Source organism: Octopus sinensis, linkage group LG4 (genome assembly GCF_006345805.1).
Source record: "Octopus sinensis linkage group LG4, ASM634580v1, whole genome shotgun sequence".
NCBI lineage: Eukaryota > Metazoa > Mollusca > Cephalopoda > Octopoda > Octopodidae > Octopus > Octopus sinensis.
In genome coordinates, this window is record NC_043000.1 from 85,707,711 (window position 1) to 85,734,620 (window position 26,910).

At 32.4% G+C, this 26,910-nt stretch overlaps 1 protein-coding gene across 1 annotated transcript; it reads left to right on the forward strand.

The window, feature by feature from the left end:
* Nucleotides 1–3,207: 3,207 nt before the first annotated feature.
* Nucleotides 3,208–26,878, forward strand: LOC115210285 (ras GTPase-activating protein-binding protein 2). The gene is made up of 12 exons (XM_029778788.2): nt 3,208–3,364; nt 10,522–10,632; nt 18,135–18,216; nt 18,806–18,907; nt 19,405–19,573; nt 19,664–19,754; nt 20,315–20,472; nt 22,759–22,933; nt 23,136–23,311; nt 25,297–25,355; nt 25,567–25,626; nt 25,782–26,878. The coding sequence occupies exons 2-12, from the start codon at nt 10,538–10,540 to the stop codon at nt 26,073–26,075; spliced, it is 1,461 nt and encodes a 486-aa protein (XP_029634648.1). The 5' UTR covers nt 3,208–3,364; nt 10,522–10,537; the 3' UTR covers nt 26,076–26,878.
* Nucleotides 26,879–26,910: the final 32 nt, after the last annotated feature.

Here is a 26,910-nt window from a genome sequence, read left to right on the forward strand (position 1 = left end):
GATCCAAAGACCCAGAGGACAGTGTTGAGCTCTGATGTCTGTTACAGCATGGTTTCTACAGTTGGATGCACTTCACTTGAGAGAGTGCACTGGGTGCTGTTTTCATGACATTGACACTTGTGAGGTCATCAAGTAACTTGTAAGACAAAGAAAAGGAAGATGTGTCCTCAACTGAGTAGGGGTTGTAGAAGAGGTAGAGGTGGCTAAAAGTATCATAGAGAGACAGGCACAGGTGTCTTGCTATAGAAGAGATACATAGTTGTCTAGCATTGCATAGAAATGGGTAGGAGTAGCTAGTAAGAAGATAAAAATGTTGGTGGCAGGTGTTAGAGCATACTCTTAAAGCAGAAGACAGTGAGTATATAAGAAAGAATGCAGACTACGGATTATAAGGAGTTTGCATAACATTTTGGGCTGTTAATAGAAGAAAAGTATTAATATTATTCCTTCAAAATCTAGACAAACTTTTAAAAATTTTATTTGAAGAAAACAGATGCTGCACTTATCCTGTCAACAATGTTTTGGATTGAATGTATGAAAAGGATGAGTGAAAGATATATGGTTCATGCAATCATTTCTCTACCAACTCTTCCCTCTAATATCCCCTGCTCCCTTCCACCCTCTCAACTATTCTGACCCTTTTGATGTCTTACTCTCTTCACTATCCTCCTCCTAGTCCATCTGTGCAAATGTACATTCCCTAGGCTGTTAAGTACTCTCTACACTTAAACTCCTCTCCACCTCCAAACTACCTGCTTCTGATCATTGCTCACTCTCCTGTTCTCCTCTTCAGTTTGCATCTTAGGTTACTGAGTACTTGTGTTGTTTTCATGAGAAAATACCCCTAGGACACTCTGTAAAGTGGTTAGTGTTACGAAGAGCATCTAGCCTTACAAACCAAGCTCAGTGACATGTATGAGCACAAGTCTTTAGGAGCAGTAGCTCTCAATAAGAAATGATTTGGACTGTGATGATCCATCTAACCCATGCCAGCATGGAAAGGTGTAAAGTGATGACAACAATGATAATAATAATGATGGAGTCTAAGCTGAAGTTAGGAAAATAGGTTAGGTGAAATTATGAAGCCTTTACCTGTATTCATCTCACTGAATGAGAAATTGTAATTTAAATTTATATCAGTTTCAGAGTTGTTATCCCTTTCACCTTGATCAGATTTGATTACCATTAGTCAGAAGGCCTATGTTTTCTATTCCTAATGATAATTTTAATTATAGTGAGAAAAATATTTGCTCACAACATTAACTATATTAGTACGCATTTAACTATTGTTTCATATGGATAAATTCTCTAAATAATTTCTCTTAGTCATTATGTTGTCATGCCAACTCATTTGCATTTTTTATGCATCAATATAAAGAACCTCAAGTATTACTACCTCTGGCAAGTACTGAAAAATGGCAGGTTTTAAGGAATTCCATCCAACAGATTGAAACTAGCCTAAAGTTTTCATTGTAATTACCAAGTAACACATTAAATTTACATTATTTACAATTGACGGATATTTGTCCTCATCTTGTTTGTTGTTAACACATTTCGTCTGATATACCCTCCAGCCTTCATCAGGTGTCTTGGGGAAATTTTGAACTTGGGTTCTCATTCCTAAGGTATTTTTCAATGTTTTTGTTGTTGTTATTATTATTATTATTATTCAGGTCACTGCCTGGAATTGAACTCGGAATCTTGGGTTAGTAGCCCATGGGCATATGGCGTAGTGGTTAAGAGTGAAATACTTTAGGAATGAGAACCCAAGTTCAAAATTTCCCCAAGACACCAGATGAAGGCTGGAGGGTATATCAGCCGAAACATTGTGTTAACAACAGACAAGATGAGGACAAATATCGTCAATTGTAAATAATGTACATAATTCCTCATCTCTTAAATGTAGAAATGTACATTAAATTTAATCCTTGAGTTTATATCTTCATTTTATTGTGGCATATTTAATTCTAATTTCAGTTAAAATTACAGTGTTTTCATGCCTTTTCCTAAACCAGATCTGATCAATATCAATCATCCAGATTAAGCTAACCTCTCTTTAATATAAAGATAATTTTAACTTGGAAAAATTTATAGCCTGCTATATGATGTTAGCACACATCCAACCAAAGTTTCATTTGGATGGTACCCTTAAGTCATTATAATAAACATAGTCTAGCAATTTATGTGGAGTTTAAAAGAGAAAAGCACCACTACTACCTCAAAAAGGAAGAAAGAAAATAAAAAGCCTATCAGTAGCGGCTTAGTGACTATCTGTAAATTAGAAGGTAACCAAGCACTACTTTAAAACTTCCAGCTCGTTAAAGCTTCTATTAAATCAAATATTAAAGAGTATTCTTAGATAAGGAAGGAGTGGGGGACTATCTGACCTTGAATTGAATCCATCAGATCATTTTTGTGTTAAATAAATACCATGCTGGTGAGAGAACATGATTACATTGATGTATCTATTTTAAAATTGAATATAGAATTACAAGCTACTGAAAATATATTATCTCTGTGTGGTAAATTCGTGTATGTTCAAGTTAAAAGTTTTCAATTCTATCAGATAGGGTTGTAACATGTGAAGTGTTGGAGACTCTTGGATTACATTAAGGAAAGAGAAAAGTGCAGTCCCTTTACTACAGATTAGGTTTATGTTGAAGATGTTGCATATTTTTAAAATTTTGAATGCTTAGAACTTTTTATAATTTTTTGTCTTAAATAGCCCTAACTTATCAATTAAAAAGAGAAATGAAAAATGATCATTTGTAGATAGATTTCAAATAACAAAAAAACAATTTTAAGTGCGGTAAATAGCATAAAGCGACGAGACACCATATTTAATTTACGAGTCCACTATTATTGCCATGGTTACGCTTTTAATCGAAAATTTTAAAATTGTACAAAAGACATGTATCATATTTTTTATCCGTCAAAATAATGTGAAAAACAAATAAAGATTGCTTTAAGAGTGAAATCCTTTCAAATTTGGAAGGTCATTTACAACGAGCTCATGAGCACAGTTCATAGCTACGGAATAATAGCCGAAAACATCCGAAGTGCTAAAGCTAGGTATTTAAATATCAATTATCATTATGATTATTTACATCAAATTTTAGAAAATGTGTCCTTGGCATGTGAGATTTTAAAATTCAATATTAGACAAAGAAAACGAGAGTCGTACATTTTAATTTCATTATTTTCTTCTTCGCGAAAGAGTATTCGATAATTTCCGGAAGATAAGATGATTGGGGTTTACATTTTGTTGTAAGCGGGGGGTCTATCCTGCGCAAAGTCTTTCCCAATTCTACCGAACTGCGCAGACTTGCATGTGCTGGGTAGGAAGTTATCTTATGAAAATTTAGTAAGTAACTAATTATTATTATTTTCTACATTGATAAAATGTCTGGTTTGGCTTTGAAAATTTCTCGGTTGGGGATTAGTTTGCTTTAAACTGGAAGAAGATAATCTAAGCTAAATGCTAATTAGTTTATTTCTAAATTCAGTGTAATAATTCTGAAGTGAAATGCAGCCAAATCCTTTTAGAAATGGGGACATGCTGAGTTTCATTAGTCTAATACACTTTCATTTATAATATATGTTACATTATACATATATATTCTCGGAAATGTAAAAATTTAGTTAGAAATAATAATTTGAACGTTAGTTTCGAATACTTCGAATTAGATTCTTATCAATGGTTTATGATGTCCACTTTACTTTGGCGGAAATATTTAACAAGCCATGCTTTAACCTTTTTTACGTCGCCGATTCCTTATTTACCGATATCTTTTTGTTTCCAAACTGCAATCTGTCCTCTATATTCTTATATTAGAGTGATAGTAATGTCTTATAAGTCTAATTAAATATCCAAATGCAGTAACCTACAACCATAAACGTCGATTGAATCAAATTGTAAGAAAATATTTAACCATGGTAGAAACTTGTGGCTATATCTTGTCTGACATTGTTTGAGATTACTTCACCGTTTACCATTTTTTAATCTATTTGAGCTATTTCAGATATTTCAGTATTTTCACAAATCTTAATTTGAAACTCTGGTTAGCAAAAAGAGGGAAGAAAGAAAAAATTCTCTCAAATTTGAACAAGAAATAGCGCCAATTGTAATAGTTTAGGTTTTCTGCAATACTCTTGACTTTTTATTTAAAACAAAGAAACGTTGTTAATTAAAATTGACCCTAATGGGTTGTGATGATCATAATAAGGGAGAAACGTTGGCCAAAAATGGTGCCCGCTCTTTTGTTCGGATTGAAGATGAAACATTTGTTTAAATGAGCGAACAAAAGCTGCAATTTTTTTGTATCAAGTTATTAACGCTGAATACGTATTTCGTATTCACTGTGAACTGTTTGGAATAGAAAGCGTTTGGGCAAAGAAATTCTATGATAATTTCTGTATTGAAAACATGTGGCGACAATAAAGGACATTGTAGCAGTTTTAAAGGTTTACTACTGCTGTTGGTATTATTGGACACAATATAATGTCTTTATTAATTCTATATTGTTATTATTTTACCGAAACCTTCCTTTTAATAAGAAAATTCTGAATTAACTAATGTCTGGTTTATATCTTGTCTATGTATTAACTACCTTACTTATGTTTCTGTAGCGTTTGAAACTGAAGTGATTTCTTCTTACTATCCTTGGATATTTACCATTATTCTTCTTCCTTGACCATTCCAATATATATATATATATATATTGTTGTTTCCAGTCGACACCTCCACCGTTTTTGCTCTGATTTTAATAAGTTGGCGACGACGGCGGCAATGACGGTCGGGGTTCTATCTCTAACATTTCTTGTCGCTTCGTCTTCTCTCTAGAAGCTTCTGTTGTCCATTTAGATCGATTCAGTCGCCGTCTTTCTTTTCAAACATTTTCCTCTCCCCATCTTTTATTACCGACAAAATGGAGGATTTCAAGCTAGTGTTTTTTTCTCTCTCATTTATCATTTTCAATATAAAAATCACTTGTGTTCCTGTCGGTAACTCCCTGCTTCAATGATTAGTGTTATATTATTACGTTCATTCTCCGTTGTAATTTAACATTTACCATACAAACTCCATTGGGCGATACCCAGCATTTTTTATTGGCTTTTTTCTAGACTCTGGATAAATTAAATTTTACAATTGCTTTATAGAGACCCTGTAACTAGAATAAATTACTGCATTTAAATCAAAGGACATTGAAATTGTAAAATTATTGCGAATAATACTTTTTTTCTCGTTATCATCACCATCTTGATGGTGAAAATATTATTTGTTGAAATGAAGTCAAAATGTTTGGAATTTGTAAGGTTTTTTGTGTGTAATTTAGTAAGTTTTTGTTGAGAATCGCCTCACGTGGCCGTCGTCGTCTTCCCTCGGCATTTTTACTCTCCGATATTTGTTCATTTTTGGCATTTTTATTAAATATTCTGATTCATTCTACTGTTATTTTTTGCATAAATTTCCTGATAAATGACTTAAACCTACAAATGTTTCATACATTTCAAAAAATCCATTTCGTTTTAAAATGTTAAAATTTAATCATTTTATGTCAAGTAAAATTTGTTTTAACATTGAAAAAATTATATTGTGGAAATTAAATAGCCTTTTGACCTGTCCAAATACGTAAAAGTATTTTAATAAGTACTCTCAAATATATTTCACTTGTATGATGGAGTTTGTGTTTAATGTGTGTACAGTTTTCAATGAGCTGAATGATATATAATCTGTATATAGACATACATATACACCCCTCGTGCTTCATTTTGTAGCTAATCTGATCGACAGTCCGTAAAACAGCAAGTGCTTTGATGAGGCAAAATTGAAATAGATTTTTTATATACCCATTCGTCATTTTTAACATGGCTTTTATTGATCTTTTTGTTTTTGTTGAAAAAATTGTGCATTAAATAATGATGCAGTCTTATCGCTGAAAGGTAAAAATTAAATTTCTTAAATACTGTTTCTTTGTGGATTTTCGTACATAAATATTACCAGTTTCTTTTCGACATGGTAATAAATAAAACGTTAATACTGAAAGTTTTCCAAGTAATGATTGTAAAATTTTATTTACTTCTTATATGAAATCCAGTTAAGGAGTCAGGGATGTTTTACTTTGTGAACTGCTATATTCTTATAGTATGTACAATTTTGTTTAGCCCTAGGTAAAATTTAAGCCGTCGCCATTCTGGTTTTCTTTTACTGTATGAAACTAAATGAGGTTTTTGTGATTGAGATAGACTTGGGGGTTTTACTGGCATGTGAGTGGAATAACATAAGGATATGTATTAAGCTGATTCAATAAACTCTCCTAATGAAAAGGAATAAAACTAGTATCAACCTGTACTTGTATTTTCTATTCTTCTTAAGCTTTGGGCTTGCTGCAAGAAAGACCATTTCACATTTAGATTCCGTAATTTTGATGACAGTCTCAGAAACTTCGTTCGAAACTCTTGTGAACTGGATTTTGTAATAACCGGACTCTATGATTAAAAAAAAACAAACCCAGTCTACTATTCCCACAGGGAATAGTAAACATTTAAAACTTTAATGGGTTTTAGCAATAAATAAATTGTAAGCAATATTTTCTCTCTGCATATGTTAGACATAAACAAAAAGTATGGGGGAAATTTTTGTCATTGTCACGATCTATATTTTGTGGTTTTTGTTTTTCATGGCCTCTTAACTGCATGAACTAAATAATAGCTTACGTAAATGGAAAGCTTATTGAAAGGGGGAAAAAATCGTGTTTTATATTAATTTTAGTGCAGCAGATTACAGCCCATCCTTACATACAGTAGACAATGTTTCTAAATTTGAAATTTTCTAATTGTTAAATGCAGGATGTATTATAAACCATCAATGTCCAGTCACTTTCTCATCTCCAATTTTTTTTTTCTTTCTCGATGTGGTCTTTCTAAGTGGCTATCAGTAAGAACTTTTTCATTTCAGCGTAATCTAATTACTTTCGTTTTTACATTTCATTGTTTCTTCTTTTAAATTCTAAGTGATATTTTTAAGCTTTTAGGAAGGCGGAAAAAAATTACGTCTGAAGACTGTTTCAAAATAGTTTAATCTACAGATATAAGAGGTGTCAAAGGTTGAGTCATAGTGAAAATGGGCAAAGTTGATACTGTCTCGTAATTTTTATTTCATTCTTTATAAATAGAAGTGCATAAAATATTGCTTCGACATTGAAACATTGCTGTTAAAAGTGATACATTATAATTTGCTCCCTCATTTGTGTTGAAGCCAAGTTTTCCAATATTGTTGTTTATTAATCTAAAAGTAAACAGGACTCTACAAATCTAGGCGATGATGGGGACCTGTATATTAACACTTGACCTGCTAAAAATACTAGCTAAATTTCTCACATTACACATATCTGTCTTAAAAGGGTATGTAGGACACATTAGATAATGTAGTTCAAGATACACTGTTAAAGGAAATGGGATAGTCACAGAAGGAATACTCGGATCGTGGGGGTCTTTTTAGTGTTCATCTCCAACTAAATGACAATCTCAACAGCTAGCAAGATAGATTACGGTGCAAGATTTCAGCTAATTATAGAAAATTAAGTTTTTGTTTATTTGGTATTTTTATGTAAACCATAATGTTGATTAGTTCTCTATTTTATAACTGAAGGATTATATATTTTCAGTTAGGCCTGTTTTGACTTGAAATTGTATCTTAGCTTTGATATTGCAATATATGAAGAAGGGTAAAACACATCTTAAACTGTTTCCTGTTTAGAGCATTTTCTTTGGCTTCTATCATCCAGTAATGCTGAGCTTTTTATTATCTGTACTCCAGTATACTTTTTCAATGGTGAAGCTTCTTTGCCAAGACCATAATACTAATACACAAAGAATACTAGTTTTTCAATAATTAGCTTTATATCTCATAAACTCCTTGAATGTTGTTTCTCATTGTAAACTAATGCCACTTTAAATAATATAACCAAAAAGCTATCCAGCATAGGGAAACCACGTTTCTTCAGAAATATTGTCAAAACAATAACAAAAGCTAAAAACTTTTACTCTTTAGAATCAATATTCTTCAGTTAAAAATTATCTGCTTATTAGACCTTGTCATGCACATTTTCTACTTGGTCTTTTCCTTCACATTTTTGTCTATCAACTTGAATTCTATTTTTTAATATATATTGTTCAATCCACTTGCCTCTGTCATTTGGTTTTTAGCATTCAAGGGAAATATTGCATTAGAAGTTTTTGTACATTTTTGAACTTGTAGAGTTGTGTTGTTTAAAGGAGGAAATACTAAAATAGGAATTTGAACTTGAATATGTGCAATTAAAAATATGTAAAAAGTTTGAAATTTGTTGCTTGACGAGTGTTTCTTTTTGTAGATATAGATGCTTTTATCATCTAAGTTCTAGAATTGATCTGTTTTTATATTTGTTGCTGTTGTTTTTTTGTTTAATGTGCATCTATCTGCTGACTCTGAGGACCTTAAATATTCCAATTAGTATCTTGTCAATGAAGAATGTTATATTTTTTTGTATACATTTTAAAGAATAGCCTATTACTTTACAGGCTCAAACTTTTTAAAGGCTTTTTGTTTTTGTTTTGTAACCATAGTGTTTGGAAGTTATTGTAACCTTATTCTAGCAGCAGTAGAATATTGGTGGTAGATGCTATTACTTCCTGGTTCGATATGACAGCCTGGGTTTTGGGGACTGTTAATAGAATTTACTCTGAAAACATTCAATCCAGGTGTGCACGATTCCTATAGTTGCTGGTTTCTACCAGTCTCAAAGGTCCTGGCAACAAATTTTTTTGCTTCATTCAGATAATGAGGAATATATTTAGACAAACTTTTCTTGATTTGATTTTTGTCCAGGTATCTATTTTTGAATTGAGTACAAAAAGATGAGTGAAAGGGTAAAAATCTTAGAATTGTGAATTATTTTAAAATATGAATTTTAAAGGTTATTGGGGAGGTGCAACATTTGCCTGAGACTGCGTTCTTGATTTGAAATATACTGGATTTGAGTCAAAAACATTAAGGTTTACTATTGCCAGAACCATTATATTTTTAACTGAAAAGGTATTTAAACTATCCAAATGCAAATTTGCTTTACAAATTCTCACGTTAGAAGACCAACCTTGATTTAATGTATCTGCAATACATGTAATTGAAAGTTACATGTATAGCAGATACATTCAGAAGAAAGTTATGTAACCCTTTTGACACCAACCTGCCTGTACAACCACTTTTTCTATGATACAAACTTCCTGTTTTTAAAGTTTTCTGAATTAAAACCCTTCATGATTCAGAATTTATGTTCCAAATACCAGCTTAATGAAAACTTTATTTTACTAAAATCAATTTTCAAAATTTATTGAAACAGGCAATGGGTTTCGAAAGAAATGGGGTAACAAGGGGGGGGGGTTAACTGATGAATATTCCATCTTCTGAAGATAATTATAGTCTATCTAGCAATGTTATAGAAATTTAAATTTTATGAATGTTTGCTTATGTTTAAAATTATGTCCATTTTCTAATTGATTATCCATTTATACCTCTTTCAAAATTGAATGCCAATCCTGCACCCTGTCTTTCTTTATGATTTTATAGAATTTATGTTGTAGGTACATCTCTTTCTTAAATATATTTTTTAAAACTGAAAAACTTCCAATTCATTACAACATATTTTTAGAATCCTGTTCTGTATACTGCCATATTGAAAAGATGTGAATTGTATGTAACATTTTCTATGGAGTACAGTGTCTGAAATAAGTTTCTGGTCTGTTCATAGTATGTGCTCAAGTTATATTGAGTAGAGATAGAACCATACCATACTATAGATACTATATTTAGTTTGTCAGTCCTCCACCCTTCCATGCTAGCATGGGTCAGCCTCTATTGAGGCAAATTTTCTACTGCTGGATGCCCTTCCTGTTGCCAACCTTCATTTTGTTTCCAAGCAGAGTAATATTTTCCCATAGTCAGGTATGTTTTTTGTAAAATATTGGGACATGTATGGCAGTGACATTCATTTAGAATATATGATGTGTTACAAAAGAAATTGATATATGTGTTTGTGTCTTGACAGTTTCTGTCTCCCAAATCCAGTCAAAAGATTTGAAAAGCCTGGAGTTATAGTTGAAGACACCCATAGTGTCATGTAGCTAGGAAACAAACTTCCCAACCAATAAGTCTATGGACTTGGCATATGAAGTTATTGTGATTAGATAGAACCTAACTAGATGGATACTACATTAAGCCTATAGATATTGCATATGAAATTTTGTGTGCATGTGTGTGAGGCCAGTTGTTAGCAATTCTGTCAAACTCATAATGAATGAATAAGAAATCTAAAATATCAGCTGCTCCAGCTATGCATTTCTAATGATACTGTTGAGTTAAAATTTAAAGCAATTATTTATAAGATGCAAGAAAAACAAGCCATTTTAACTACTAGAAGTTTGAATAAATTCCTGTATTGATCTCTTGGTTGTATATTTTATATTGATTTTTTTTCTTTTAAGATTAACCTGAACAGAAATGGTCATGGAAGAACCCTGTCCACAGTGGGTTGGCCGAGAGTTTGTCCGGCAGTATTACACCATTATGAACGAAGCCCCAAACTTTTTGCACAGGTAAAAATTAAATTAAATTAGTTTTTGTTACATTTGATTTTGATGAGATGGTTATCCTTCAATTATTAGATTAAATTCTGCTGGTTTCTTCTGATGAGAAACTTAATTCTAAATTGATGGTCTTGCATGAAATTTGTTTTTGATTAGACACACTGCTGAAAAACTTATTCCCAGTGGTTTAAAAAAAAATCAAAATAGAGGGGTTAAACTTAACCTTAGAATATCAGAATTGTGTTAGGGTGAGAGTTTCAAAAAATATCTTTAGCTCCAGAATCCTTTATAAATTTGGTATTAAATCTGAGATTCAAATGATTTGATAATCCACTTCACTTATATCAGGAAAATTGGAATCTAATTCATTGTGTAGTTAAACAAACTTGATTGCTTTATCCTATTTTCTTTAAAAGAATTTGTTCAGTTCATCAGTGAAATAATGTCTTTTCAGAGCCATCTCACTTCTGTGTGAGATACACACCCTAATCATACACTACATTTAAAAAAAATCAGGGTTGACATTTGACACTGTTGCTAAGAAACCAAATCTACAACCCAGCATTGCACAAGTTTGAGTTGTGTACTCAATGTGCAGAAGACCTTTTTATTGCAAAGAAAAAGATACCTACCTTGAGTTGTATTCTCCAAGGCTTGTTATGCAAGAATTCTTCAAACACCAGTTTTTGTTTTGTTTTGTTTTTTAAGCTTATACAAGAAGCTAATTTTCAAGGGATATGTCATGAGCTTGTCAGAAATGGAACTTCTCTTTGTATTGACATGTCAGAAATAATTTAACAGTAGCAGAGTTTAAGACCAATCAAATTTGAAGGATTCACTTTCCTATCTTTGCTGTAAGTATTTGGGATGGAAAACTAAATATTTTAGTAATTAACTGGACTGAAAACAGAAAAGTCAGTACTTCATATTGATCTTTTAAAACATAGGGTTTCAATAAATTTTTGAAATATGTTACTTTTAATCAATCAAATTGTATAAGTCTGAAATTGCTTACCATGGTTTGTTGGCCTCTGGCTGGTGCAAAAGAAAACTTATAGTCAATGAGGGAAATAACTTGAAATTCATCAAATGACTGTGCTATGTATAGTGATGCCACTTGGGTTTACAAAACACAGGCATTGCATTTAGCTGGTTGTGATTACTTAAAGATTCTAGTGTTTTTTTTTTAACAAACCTCAAATGGCGCTTGCAAGGTCACTTATGTGCTCCTTGAAGTACAAGTATCTTGGTTTGAGAATGTCTTCATTCAAACTTCATATATATTGATGTCATTGAACAAGAGGGAAAAATTTATATAAACTGCTTGAAAACAATGCTCTTTACATAGGCTGTTGTTGGCCTTAGTTTAAATTTTGCCATTGAATACCATGTCAGAATAGTTCAGAATTTTTGTCTTTTTATTCCATAGAAAACTTGATTGTATGATTTTTATAGATAAGTTTTTTCAATTTTGTTTGTTCATTTAGTTACCCTTTTGTACACTCATATGTTGGGCAGAGATTAAGTTGAGGTGGGATTTTACAGCTGCATGCTATTGCAACATTTATCTGTTTTCAAATAAGGGATTTTTTTATTCTATTGATTTTTAAGCATTCAGATTGCTGTCTAATATAATGCATATTTATTTACATTTTCGAATTAATCATGCATTATCTTGTAGCTTACAGGTTTCAATGATGTGTTTATTTTTACAGTGACATTGTAGGGTAGTTGTGAGAAGTTAGACATGGTCAGTTTGAATATATAACAATTAGAATATTTGGGCTTGATATGGCCAGTTTAAGTGCTGAAGGGTTAAATATAGAATGACTGGCCATACTGTCAACAGGGAATTTAAACCTCACTGTTTGCTCAAGCAGTGACAAGCCACGGAATATCTACACACGGAGACACAAACAAACAGATTTCAGTTTCTCTCAACTAAATTCACTCAAGGCAATGGTAGGATTAGGACTACACACAACTTTTGCTCTAGGTGTGCCATGCTGTGAAACTGGACTTGAAACAACATAGTTGCAAAATGAATTAACCACACACAACTAAACTTATGTTCATTTGTGCTTCTTAAAATATATTTACAAGCTGATAATGACATTTAAATGGACATCACTGAATAAAATGTTTTAAAAAATTACTTTCCATGAAAAACGGTTTTTAGATGTAAAATTAAAAATATATTTGTGATAGTGAGTTGATGAGAAAGATGAAAGTAAAATTGAAACATCCTAACATAACCTCTTTGTAATACTAACATTATAGAAGCAGTATTGTCTCTTTATCACTAAGGGAGCCTTTACACCAGTGGTTCTCAACCAGGGTCCAGATATGATTTTCGGGGATTCACAGTATTTTTTTTTAAGGGCATCTGAAAAAATGTTGGTTTTCATGTGTGTATTGAAAGATACAGTTGTTTCTTTCTATAACATTTTAACATAGTTCAGCCAACACAAGTTAATGTGTGGAAAAAAATTCTTTTGAAAGTTTCTGTAAAACTAGTTTTTAAACATTGAATGGCTACAGGGTTCACCAGATTAAAATAGTAATCAGAGGAATCCATAGATAAAAAATAGTTGAACCCCTGCTATGCACAGTTGAGGCCAAAATACAACCTGCTAGCTGTAAAAAAAATAATTATGTTCAAGTATGCTCATATGTCTGAAGAAATAGATGAATAAAATATATTTCACCTTGTCTGCTTGCTCAAGACTTGTTTGGTGGGAAAGCAGTAAGCTGAATTCATTCGTTTTGTAGGGAATGATGGCAATGAAATAGTGACTGGATGTTTTCTATTTTATATATGGAATTAAATGTAGTTAGTGTTTAAGCACTTTACTGGTTGTGGACAACTGATGAAATAAGACAGCTTCATTTAAGTCCTTGGACTGCAAACCAAGGACTGAAGATAATGAAATTACATTGGTTGAAGGCTGTGCACACCAGGATTAAAATTCTATAACCATTCAATACTTTTAGAATACCAAAATGTAATTAAATTGGCAGATTGTAATAGACCTGGCCAAGCAGGAACAACTTAATTTGATAGTTCCTTTTAGCATTTAGGTGGTAGCTGTGTGATGAATCTGAAACAGTTGTTTTATGTTGTTAAATATATACTTCCTCTTTTGTATTAATTTTTTTTATTATTTGTGATATTGTTTTGGGCATTTATAGCAGGTTTTGTGACATGTGGATATTCCTTAATTGGCTTGTCACACTTATTCTATGTATTTGTTATCCTTTCTTCAATAAACTCCAAATTTGGCTTTTAAGATGCCAGTGAAGTAGTTTTAGAAGTGCAAAATAATGTTAAGTCTTGATGATGCAAGGAATATATATCAACTGCATGGAAAGTCATATTAGAATTTAAGTACTGGAAAAAGTGCAGTTTCCTTTATTAATCCACCCCTCTCGATGTGATACATAATGCTTCTTTCAATTCTATATACTCTCCCTATGCATTTCAATGTCAATTCTAAAGCAATTTAGATGGTTTCATAAAACTATTTAACATGTAAATGTAGTTTTTGGGACAACTTTACAAAAATAAGTCTATTAGGTTATTTTTGTCTCGAATAACTTCAGTAAAATGATTTAAATTTTGTTTAAACATTATCAAAGAAAATTAGTTAACTAGTTATACAAAAAAAATATTGCAATATAAACTTATGCACATTAATTTCCAATTGAATAAAGGTAAAGTAGCACAAAATATTGAAATTTGTGTGAAGATCACTACAAATGAAATAAATACACTCACATGATTTAATAAAATTTCACCATGCAAGTAAATTGAAAATATGTAAAGCATCCCATGCTACATAATGTAATCTGAGAAGTCATTTCAGTTGACTATCCACTGATATCTCTCCCTTTCTGATGATGGCACTCATGGCACAACTTTTTGCAACCATTGTGTGATCAGCTGAATTGGTTGGTGGGGGGAGGGACAATCTCTCTGGCAGGCTTTTGCATTTTCTGTTTTTTTAATATATTTTTTTATTTTTAAAGACCTCATTAGAATGGTTACATCAGCTATGAGTGAGGTGCAAAAGGTTGATTTGTTTTAAAACCCTTTCTAGTTTAACCTATTAGTGTTCAGATTAATTCGTCAAATGTAATGCTTATCTATTCACATGAATTTTGATTTATTCGGGTTCAAGTGGGGTCTCCACAATGTTTGCTTGTAACTTTTTCTACATACAGATTTAAAACTTTGTAAATGGGTGCTTATATGCCAGTGGTTTATAGTTATGTAATTTTAGCTGATCTTTCTGATTAAATTTGGCTTTTATGGACAGGTAAATTTAATTAACAGGTGCTTGTAGTCTTTTGGTGGCAGAGGTACCTTGTAGCTTTTTACATATACAATATATGAATTAACTATAGTTAATAAACTAAAAACCACAAAATGTACCTCCATTTCTTCCCAGGTCGACCAACTGGGTAACATTGCCCGATATTGGTCAGATTTATCAATCCCACCCATATATTTGATATAACAAATATTCACTAGGGGTTTTCCCTAGGCACCAACACCAGGTTGTTCATTAGTAGACAGAAATAAAATCTGTCTCTTGTCTTTAAAAGCAGTAGCTAATAAATTTTCCTTTTATATTTGTAAAATGTCCCCTCTTTTTTAAAATTTTATTTTCATTTCATGGGGTAAACCTTTATGGTTGCCCATAACAGTACTGCACGTATAAGTACTTACACAGGCAAGATTTTCTGCCAAAGCCACTGAAGAAAAAAGAAAAAAAAACCCAGTCAAAATAGAGGTGTCAGTGCTGATAGTGAAATGGTTCAGTAAGAGACCATACTACATCATGTCCCAATCCATATGGTCTATTTCAATTATATTTTTTACCTGTGTAAACATCAAAGTTTACACAATAGCCAGTGTCTGATTCACAAGATTCCCATACCATGATCACCTATTTAGTGGGTTTGGCAGGCATCTACTGCCGAAAATGTACTCTGCTCTTATAGCCTATCATGGCTTCATCTACACTGAGATTTTTCCCAGGTAGATACAGTTTTATAACTATTAAGGTGTAAATCAATTACAAGATGTACATTGTACAGGGGATCATAGTTTGGGTCGTTTTTGCTGGGGACATTAGCAGAATCAATTAAATGTAAATACTGAGATATTTTCGAATACATCTTCGACATTATACTTGAGATATACGGATCACCATACCTTATATTTATATTTTCTATATCATCAAGAGTAAAACCTTCAAATTTGGAATCGTTACTTGCTGATGCCATTTCATTAAAAACTAAGGTACGGACTTCTCTTCAAACGCTGAAAAAAAACCATGTCAAAACAATTTCACAGTATTTATGCTTGAATAAAGGCGGAAAACTTCATCTCGCATTGTCTCAAAGCTACGGGAATTCAATGTGATTTATTTTTTTTTTAGCGATTTCATAGAGCAGTTGGATACGGCCAGATTTGGCCAGTTTGAACAAATAAATGGGAATTAATTTTGGCCGGTTTGAACACTAAAGGTTTATATAGTAAAACAAGACAATTCACAATACCATATATCAAACTAGGTCTTGCCAGCATTTATTACCCAGTTGACCAACAGGCAATAGCTCATTATTTGATTTTTTTTTTCAGTTTATGTCATTCTTGTACTATTGTAATAAAGGTTTGCAAATGTTCCATTTCTTCTGTATATGGAAAATTAAACATTAAAACAATAATATGAAGTCCTAAACAAAAGTAGTTTAAAGACTATCCATTTGTCTTTTAACTTGACTCCCTCGGTGTCATAATTATGAATACAAGTGTAATGGACAGTGTGATTGAAGATTTTATTTCCAATTAAAATTTAAGCATTTGTGATCATTCTCTGATTTACAGTCAAAGAAATAAGTGGTTTTTGTGTTCAAACATACGTGATGTGTGTTGTAAGGAATGGCTCAAGATGTAAAAGTGATATGATAATTTGGAACAAATTCTTGTCTTAAAAACTAAATATTGATAGCACTTATAAACTGTATTTATAAACTCTCTTACAAATGTACAAGATGTTCAGTACCTCTATTCCACATTGTAACAGCAAATCATGATTTATGAAAATTGCAAAGCTGTGAATGAAGTAGGGTGGTGGGGATTTTAATATAGCTATTATATAAAATGTAAGGATAAAAGCATAGATCTCAAGGAAAGTTAAGGACCATTGTGTAGTGGAGAGGAGACGGGCAAAAATGAAAGTGTGGCATGGAGAGGAGTAGGGGTTAAAATTGCAACAAAACTGATGAATAAATGAAACACTTATTGCATGTCAGATTTACAACTGTCATTTTAAATAATGTTTTTATTGTCTGATAGTCCATTTGGCTTAAAATAATTTAAACCTGCTGGTCTTAAAATTTAAGTTTGAAAATCTTGTCATAAACTGTTCTGTTTCCAATTAATCTGTCTAATATATTGTTTATGCATGTATGTTTTTAAATGATAGTGGCCTGCATCCCAGAAATCAAATGCCCTGTTGTATGATGGCAATTATTTATTTGCTATATTTAATATAAATTTCGTAGTTATATTTTTCAGTAACTGGAATGTTTAATGTGTATCGTGTCATTAACAAGTTGTCAGCATTTTCTGTTCAAAGGTAGAGTGCATAGGCTGTGTGCAACCTACTTTGACACTGAAATTAATATTTCTCTGTTATTACTACTAATATGTATTGACTAAAGTTCAGACTTCACTGTATGTTGATAGTGGTAGTGCTGGATGTGTGGAAAATATAGGTACATGGTCATCAAAATATTGGTTACATGGAATTGACTCATGAAAGTGGAATAAATTGGCTTTGTAGAAATGACATTAGTAGTGATAGTATTTGTTAGTAAGATGGAGCTCAAGTTATTTCAATTACTGGATAATCATTGCAGAATTATCAGCTGAAAACTAGAATAATCAGGTAACTCAGCTATATAAACCCTTCTTTTACTATATCTCTGCCTTCATTTCAGTTAATTTTGAAAATAATTAATTTCGTAAAATAAAACTTATTGAGGTGGCTGTTTGAAATATAAAATATTTTGGTAGCAAGTTTTGAGATTACTTCAAAACAGGAAGTGTATATGATAGCACACACAGGGGAGGTCCCAGACGTGTAGGTATCCAAGTTAAATATTTTCGCGAAAGAGAATCCTTATTTTAACTTATGTGTTAGTGGGTTCCAGTATGATGCATATGGTCAAATGGAAATGAAACTTTGTTTTTAGCAAAATTTATCAGAGGAATATAATTTGCATTTGAATCATGAAATAATGTTTGGCACTTTGATTTTGGTGCCCGACAATCTGTCTACACAATCTGAACCACAGTGACAATGCATGTTGTTGGGAAACAGATTGATCTGCTACTGAGTATGAAAACTATGTTAACAAAAATAAAATTAATATTAATATTTTTATGTTATGAAAATTGTTGATTTCTAGTAATGTTTTTAATTTTTATAAAATAGGTTTTACAGTAACAATTCAAGCTTTGTTCATGGTGGTATTGAGAAAGTTGGCGAAGAACAGCAACCTGTTGTGGGTCAAGATGTAAGTATTTTCATAGTTTGCTGACCATAATGGTGTTCAGTTCATTTAGAATTGAGAAAAGTCCTACTTCAGATTTCTATATTATTTCTAAAATAAGTAACCAGAATTATTTATTTTATGAATGGAGTTGTTGGCTGTCCAACCATTTTTGGCAGTATAAGTGCCAAGGTGTTTTCTTGTTTGTTTTTCCTACTAATTTATTATCAGCTTCTCAATCACAATTATACTGCCAGTTTACATATCTGTATTATGAAAACTTCTTCCAATATTTCTCCTGAAATGTGTCTGTATAAAAAATCACAAAAGTGCTAACATATATTCATGGTAAAAAAAAATGTGCAGCCTGAAAATATAGTTGACATCAATGCAAAGTTTTTCTGAAACTAGTTTTAATTAGAACTTGCTGTGTTTCCAGTCTTCTATCACAATTTTGCATTGAGCATTTGGTGATTTTTGTATACAAATTTACCTTTGCATGTATTTACCAATTACACTGAAATTACATTAAATACAAATTAGATTAAAGTTTTACATAAATTGTTGGCATTTTTAATTTCACATTGGTTTCTTATTTTAAAAATTTTTTCAGAACATCCATAAGAAAATTTTATCTCTGAACTTCAGTGATTGTCGAACAAAGATCCGCCAGGTAGACAGTCAATTTACGGTATCAAATGCAGTGTTAATTCAAGTAAGCTTTTCTTTATTTTACTTGTATCTTGCAAATGTTTTATGAATTTACATATGCTATTTTCATTTTTGTTTTGAAGTATAATGCTTTCTTCATACTTTGTATGCTTATTATTATTTTCCATTTGTTCAACTATTTGAGTGTTAAATATTTTTATCCACATTTGTTGGATAATTATTAAATTTTGTGAGTTTTTACACTTGTCTCTCAACCTGCAATTTTCAAAATCTAAATACTGCAATAAATCCTTGCATTGTGATGTAGGTCTGAAAGAGTGATTCTTTCCAATGACTTTGTGGATATTTCCTGAACATGTTTGCAATTTTAATCAGTCCAGATGTTGGTAGAATGCATTGGCAAGACATTCAAATCTTTTCTCCTATGCCTACCCTCATGTATCTATCCCTGCTCACATCATTTATGGATTTTATTTGAATATGAATGAGAAACTTTCCATTTATCCAGGTTTTGAGATAATTTTTAATTTAAATTTTCAGGTTACAGGGGAACTATCCAATTATGGCCAGCCAATGCGCCGTTTCATGCAAACTTTTGTATTGGCGCCACAGTCACCCAAAAAATATTATGTCCATAATGACATATTTCGTTACCAGGATGAAGTATTTCCAGATTCTGAATCTGATGTAGAAAATTTTGAAAGTGGTGGTACGTTGGCTTTTTTTCCTTCTGTTGTGCTAAAAGTGTTAAGAAATAATTTAATTTCTGATTATCTCAAATATTTTAAAACTTTTCCAGGCTCTGAGCAGGAAAACACTGAAACTGTTACTCAAACAGGACCAATACAAGAATCGGTATCACAATATTATGAGCCACCATCTGTTTTAAGGTATGTATTGACACCCATTTTGAAGTAAGGAATGCCCATATTCTCTTTCTCCCTTGGTGTTTCATGGAGGGTGTTATTTACTAAATTAAAATTGTAAAGATATAGCAATATATAATTCTTCTTGAAGCAAATTAACTAATTCTTTAAATTTTTCTGTTATAAACCTGTTTTGCAATCAGAGATTACACCTAATGGTCTTCAAATTTGAAAAATTTTCCTATTTCCATTAATACTTAAGGTGAGTAATTAGAAAACCCCAGGGATGAATTCTATAGAAAAGATCTGTCTTTTCATATATAGGTGGTGAGGAGTGGAATACTTGTGTATTAATAGCAGGTTAAGAATGAAATGAAGCTGACAAATGCACTTATTGAGAATATTAGGCATTAAGGTAGTAAAACAATCTGCTGGGTACTTTTTCTTGGTGAGGCAGTTTTTTCATTTGGAACATTTGGTTCCATTAAGTCATTAGGTGAAATGTGTGAAGATATAATTATTTGTGGTTGATCTCTCTCTCTCTCGCTCTCAATTCAATTTCTAACTAAAATCCATCATTTTAGTAATGGAAATGCTGATATAGATGAAGGACCAGATTCACCTGCTGAGAAATCGGTGGAAGAAGAACCCAAGGAAGAAGTTGTTGAAGAGCCAGTATCAGAGCCGGAGAAAGAACTGGAAATCAAGACCCCAGAGCCAGAACCTGTTCCAGAGGCACCTGGTAAGTTTTGTCTTGCACAAATTGATAAATTTTATTGGAAATTCTTCATAATAAATTTTGTTATTTGAGTTGTAATTTAAATATTTAGATGTCTTGTGGGTCTGTCTTGCACCTTCTGTCAAGTTTTTCTACTTGCCAAGGTTTTAGCTTTATGGTTGACATTGCCACTGAATTTATTTCATTACCAGCATGTTAATAATGGTAGTATAAATCTTGACTAAGTATACAGTTACATTTCTTGTAAACTCAATTGCTAAAAATCCAAATAACTTACAATATGTTCAGCTTCCATGTTGGCAAGGGCTGAATCAGAGGACACTGTCATGCACCAGTATCTTATTTGATGTGGTTGCCCTTCCTAGTGCCAGCCATTTTTTTAGTGTACTATGTGCTTTGTGGCACCAGCACTATGGATGATTACTTTGTAACTTACAAGGCTAAGAGTATAAAGTAACTGTATTACTGGAGAACAAGAAAATGAACCGTAATTCTATGCAGAGGGATAAGTAGTGAGAAGACAGGATGGGGGTGTGTGTAATGGGATGGGTTGTGAAGGAAGTCTAGGGCTATCTAACATTGTAAAGGACAAGTATGGACAGAAGGTGTGAGGAGGGAAAGGAGAGAAGTAGCAATACTGAGAGGAATCATGGTCATTGAAAGGAAGAGGTGTGGGTAGCAGTGGACTAGGTTGTTGAATATTTCAGCTGAAAAACCCAATAAAAATTAAAATTTATGGAGGTGAGAAAGTGCAGAGGGTGACGTGATGTTTAATAGTGTTAAATTAACCATTTAACATCATGCAACTCTTCTCTAATGTTGGTGGGATCCCTTGAATTGTGCAACAAGAATGGTTGCATTAACTCTCAAATTTACAGTATTCCATTCTATAACTTCAATAATAGTTTTCTGGTTTTGTGTGTGTAAAATCAAGATTTAAAGTTTAACTGAATAGCTTTGATCTCCATAGTGTTACATAAATCATAACTGATTATATTATTCTGTGATGGTCAAAATCAAAGGATTTGACTAGTAATTGTTGAAGGGTTTGTTTTTTCTATCCCATTTCATGTAATGAGAAATAGAACACATTGCTTTATAATGCTTTCTGTGTTTTTTATATTTTCATTCAGTGTTCCATATCTGATCTTGTTATTTTGCTTCTTCAATTGTGTTATGTTGTAGAAAGTATATTGTTTTGTCTTTACTTTGTTTAATCACTTGATTGACTATAACAAAAGCTAGTTGTTTGGTTCATTTTACATTCAGGTGTAACATTTCTGCTGGACCACACAATTTTAACTCTTTATAAATTATGAATGTTCTTCATATCGTGGAATCTCAAATCCTTGCTAAAAGTTGTTGCTATTGATTGTGAAACCATCGACATTTTAAAATCTTACATGTATATCATCAAAAGTAACTGATAATAAATGAGGCTGCTGTTTATATGTGGAGAGTTTCTTTTTGAAAATGATGGTAGCTGATGCAAAAATAAATTTAATGGGAGCTTAGACATTACTACTTTTAACAATCCAAAATATCAAATCAACTGAACAATAGTGTATTCTTAATTTTCAACACCTGAAGATTGATAATTAAGTTGGTTTGCTCATATATTCATTTAGCTTATTTCTTGAAAATCTGGGTCATGAATTGATAGAATTGCTAAAGCATTGGATAAAATGCCCTACTGAATTTGTTTGGCTCTGTGCAAAGGTGAAATTTGTCTTTCATCCTTCTTAGGCTGATAAAGTACCATTTAAGTACTGGGGTCAGTTTGTAAACACCTCCCATCATATTTCAGAGCTTTGTTTATGTAAGAAATTTATTTCATTGGAAATCTATATTTTGTTAAAGCTCTCATTGAGTATGTTTAGTGGACATATTTCAAATGTTCATTACAGATAAGTCTTAAGTATTGTAAGTTCTGCAATCTTTATTTCAGAATTATACAGTATAATCTGTTTTGGTTTTTAACAAAATGCTTAAAACTTCACTCACATTTCCCCCACATGTAGAATTATACTTGAATGATCAACTGTAACAAAAGTGTAATTTATGCCCAAGTTCTCTAATTTGTGTAAAACTATTTTCAATTTCGTTTTTGTAAATATATATATATATATATATAATATATATATATATATATATATATATATATATATATATATATAAATAAATAAAGAATATGAGTGGAAATTGAACCAGTGTGTTTAAGATAACATGACTCTCTCTAGACAACAAAATATTGTTTTCAGTATTTATAGGATTTAATTTTTGTTTCAGTGGAACCGAAGCCAGTTTCTTGGGCAAGTTTGGCCAGCAAGAATGCTCCTCCATCTCAGCCATCAACCACTAGTGCAGGGCCTGCAGGTCATGCCCAGCCTTTAGGGAAAACTCAAGCTACACGGAGTGATGTTAAATTGGATATGAATCAAGGTCCACAACCTCAGAGGGCTCGGTAATTTGAATTTGAAGATATTTTAAAGCATTGAAATTTTTCATATCAGATTAGTTTTTAATTGAAATGTAACTTTGTTTGCTATCACTAGAGAGTGCGGGTGGGGTTTCTCTTTTCTGTGTTCAGCAAATATAGAAATACAATATATTGCTATTTGTCGTGATGTGATTGTTAATTATGATTGATATTGTCAATATTATAGGAACCCAAGAGAACGTATACGAGAACGAGAGAGAACAAGTGCAAGTAGGACTGATGATGGGGATTCCGACAGTCTCAGTGGTCGCAGAGGGTCAAGATATCCTGACAGTCATCAACTTTTTGTTGGCAACTTACCGCACAACATTACTGAGAAAGAACTGCGAACCTATTTTGAAAGTATGTTTTCCTCCCCTTCTCATTCAAGGTTTTTCATGTAATATCTTGAATTGTGAGAGTAATTTTCAATAATATTCTTTTTCTTTTCTTTTCTTTTTTTTTTTTTTTTTTTGTTATGTCCTGTATTATAACAGCATGTTTTGATGGCATGACTGGCTGCAAATGATGTACCTCGCTAACTGCCCCACTTTTGGCTGTCTACTATTTGTAGTGGAGCAGCCCACTTCTCTCACTCGAGGGTGTCCCGCACCCCTCATAGAGAAATAATGTGTGCCCCCCCTTCCTTTCTCGGAGAAATTATTACATGGAGTTCTCCAATATTCACCCATCAGGCCCCCCCCAGTCTCTTTCAATTTCTTATCACAGAAATTCTATTTTATATTTCTCCGATATACATCTATTGGCCCCCCCCCCCACTCTATTACACATTTGAACCATACTATATGTATACCACAGATGGTACTAGCTTTACATTCTTACCAGTAGCGCTACAAACACATGAGTGACCTGACTGAAATCCTTCAACGGGCTTGTATTATTTTTTCCTGTGTCCCAGGTAGTACTCCAGAAATACTTCTTCAGCAGAATTTTTTTTCCTCTTTACATCATATTCTATTATTTCATAGAATTTTTTTGTCTCCAAATTTTTCCTTGTATTCTATGGTCATTGTTGTATCCTGTCTGTTTTTGAAAAAACGGTGTACTTTACCATTGACCCCAGCTGACCCAAATTGCCTGACTGGCTGTGAACGGTGTACCTCGCCAACTGCCTCACTCATTGTGGCTGTCTACTATTTATTTGTAGTGGAACGGCCCACTTCTCTCACTCGGGTGTGTCCTCCACAACACAAGTTATATTGAAAAATATTCTTTTAATTCTCTTAGTTTCTGTCTGAAGCCTGCTAGAGCACTATTTTCTAAATTTCTATAATTTTTTTATATTTAAACATATTGCATTAATTTTCTTCTGTGTGTGCTTGCAGTTCCTTGCTTTTTATTTTCTGTTTTGATAATTAACTGTATTTTAGTACATTGCTCTCCTTTCCTTGTCAAGGCTGTTGATTTACTTGTAAAACATTTGAAAACATTTTGAGAAAGTGGGGTTGCATGATACATCAGTAGCGAAATCTCTGAAAACCTGGTTTTCAGAATACATTTGTGAATAGACAAAAGATGAATTTTCTAGTTCGATATGGTGTTTGGAATTGGGAGCAGTACAGGTTCTTGCCTATATGTGCTATAGAACTTTGTCTAAAATCTTTTCTAAATTAGAAATTATTAAAATTTTGTTTAAATATCACCATATATATATCAGTCAACAATATTCAGATGGGGTAAATAGCAATTGCTGTACAGCAAATTGAAATTAAATACACTATTAAAGTTGAATGAATTCCTGTAAAAACAGGAAGTAACCATAATGATAAAATAATGAAGTAATGTAATTTGTCAATGCGACTAACATTATAAAACCAAATTCCCAATCTCTAAATTTGGCCTTTGTTGTGGTTCAGTAACAGAATTTATCACACATAACAGGTAATTAATTCTTCAGTTTGTAAACTACAGACAGTGCACAGGACTCTAGTCTCCACCTTCATTAGATGGAACATTGGAATTGGGGAAAATGAAGTCAATGCTTTTTAAATTACAAGAACTGGTTAACTCACGAGTGTTGGAAATTTTGGAAAATAGATATTTAAGTGTTTACCTCATTCTTTCTGAAATCAGTTCATCATTGTCACTATTGATGTCCAACTTGTCTTGAAACCTGTTATCTTGCTGCATTCAAAAAACCCTCCGAAATTACTGCACCAAGTGGTTAATTATGTCAAAAACTAGTTTGAGAATGGTATGTACTTTCTGATCCTTCTAGGGGGGCAGCAATACAGAATAAGAACCAACTCTACATTCATGCATTTAAAAACTTGAAAAAAAATGTGAAATAATTTATCTGAAGTTTTAATTTTTTTATTTTATTTTAGATTATGGCCGTGTTGTTGAACTTCGAATTAACACGAAGAGTGGAGGTGGAAAATTACCCGTAAGTTCTGCTGCTGCATCTATTTTATGTTAAGGGATGTATAGGGCTTGAAAGGTCATTGCATTTGATAAGGATCAATGTTTAATTCCATCTATCTATTAAGGCTAATGTGTGATACAGTCCTGGAATCTACCACTTTTACTTTAGATTCTTAAGACTTAAATATTAATGGTTTACATACAATAAAACTTTGTTTTTTTTCTCTTTACAGAACTTCGGTTTTGTGGTTTTTGATACTGCAGAACCTGTACAGCATATTTTAAGTGTTAAGGTAATTACAATTTTTTCTATTTTTACTTCCATCTATATATAACCAGGAAACTGGGCACACAGACAATCGACAATTTTGTGTGCACATTTAACAGCTTTAAAATTATGCGTTTTGAGCAAGCTTTGAGTTTTTTTTCCCTCATTTTCTTTGCACAGCCCATCAAATACAATGGTGAGCATAGGCTGAATGTGGAAGAAAAGAAACCTCGTGGTGCTGGCGGAAGTGGTCCAGAAGGTGGAAGACCGATGAGTGGAAGAGGTGGTCGTGGTGCTCTTGGAAGTGGCACTGCACGAGGTAGCATCATGGGTGGCAACATGAGTGGTGGCCGTGCTGGCATCCGGCCCTCATCTGGTGGTGGAAACAGACAAGACAACCGACTAGGTGGTCTTGGTAGTGCTGGTGGACGTGGTGGTCCAGGAACTGGAGGTGGTGGTGGTGCACGACGCTGAGTTAAAATAGTTTCTGGTGCTTCATGGAAGTATGCAATTCTGACTGGAAAGAAAAATAGATTACAAGGTGTATATGGTGAAGTTGTATCGTTTTGCATGTCCAAATGGTCGTCAAAGCAACTGGCTGTATGTGTCTTGTATCAGCTTGTGAAACCAAGATAATTCCTATTTCATATGCAAGTTTATGTGAACATTTCAGCAAGACTTGCATCTTACTATAGGGGGAAAAAAAAAAGAAAACCCCATTTTATTCTAAACTGAAGAAAGAAAAGCTTATGAAGCTACATAATCTTTTTCACACTTGACAGATATTAGGTTTACATTTCTTTTTATCCCCCTCCACTCTTTATTTAAAAAAAAATTTTCCACTCCCAGTTAAATAAAACCCAGATGACAAATAAAACCAGTTGAATAACTATCAGCATATTGGTTTTTTTAAAACAAAAAAAAAAGTCTTCAGTGTGCAGAACAGTTCTTGTTGGTTTACTCTGATCATCTGTTAAAATTAACTTATCTGTCAATTTCTTTCTTTTATCCAATCTATAAAAGAGATGAAAAGGAAATTCTGTCATTTCACTTGAACAGTCACTAGCAGAATTGCATATTTTCTTCGTAGAAATATTGGATCGTTGGATACTATGCCCTTATCACCAGTGGCGATTGCTAGTTGTAACTTTTTTTTTTTTTCAACTGGAAACAAAAAACAAAAAAAAAATAAATGTCAGAGTTTACAAGTGTAAAATAATTAACATTACCCAAGCATTATTTTCTTACTGTTAAAATAAAAGCGGTTTTTAAATGTATACACTTATGTTGGTCAACATTCTACTCCACA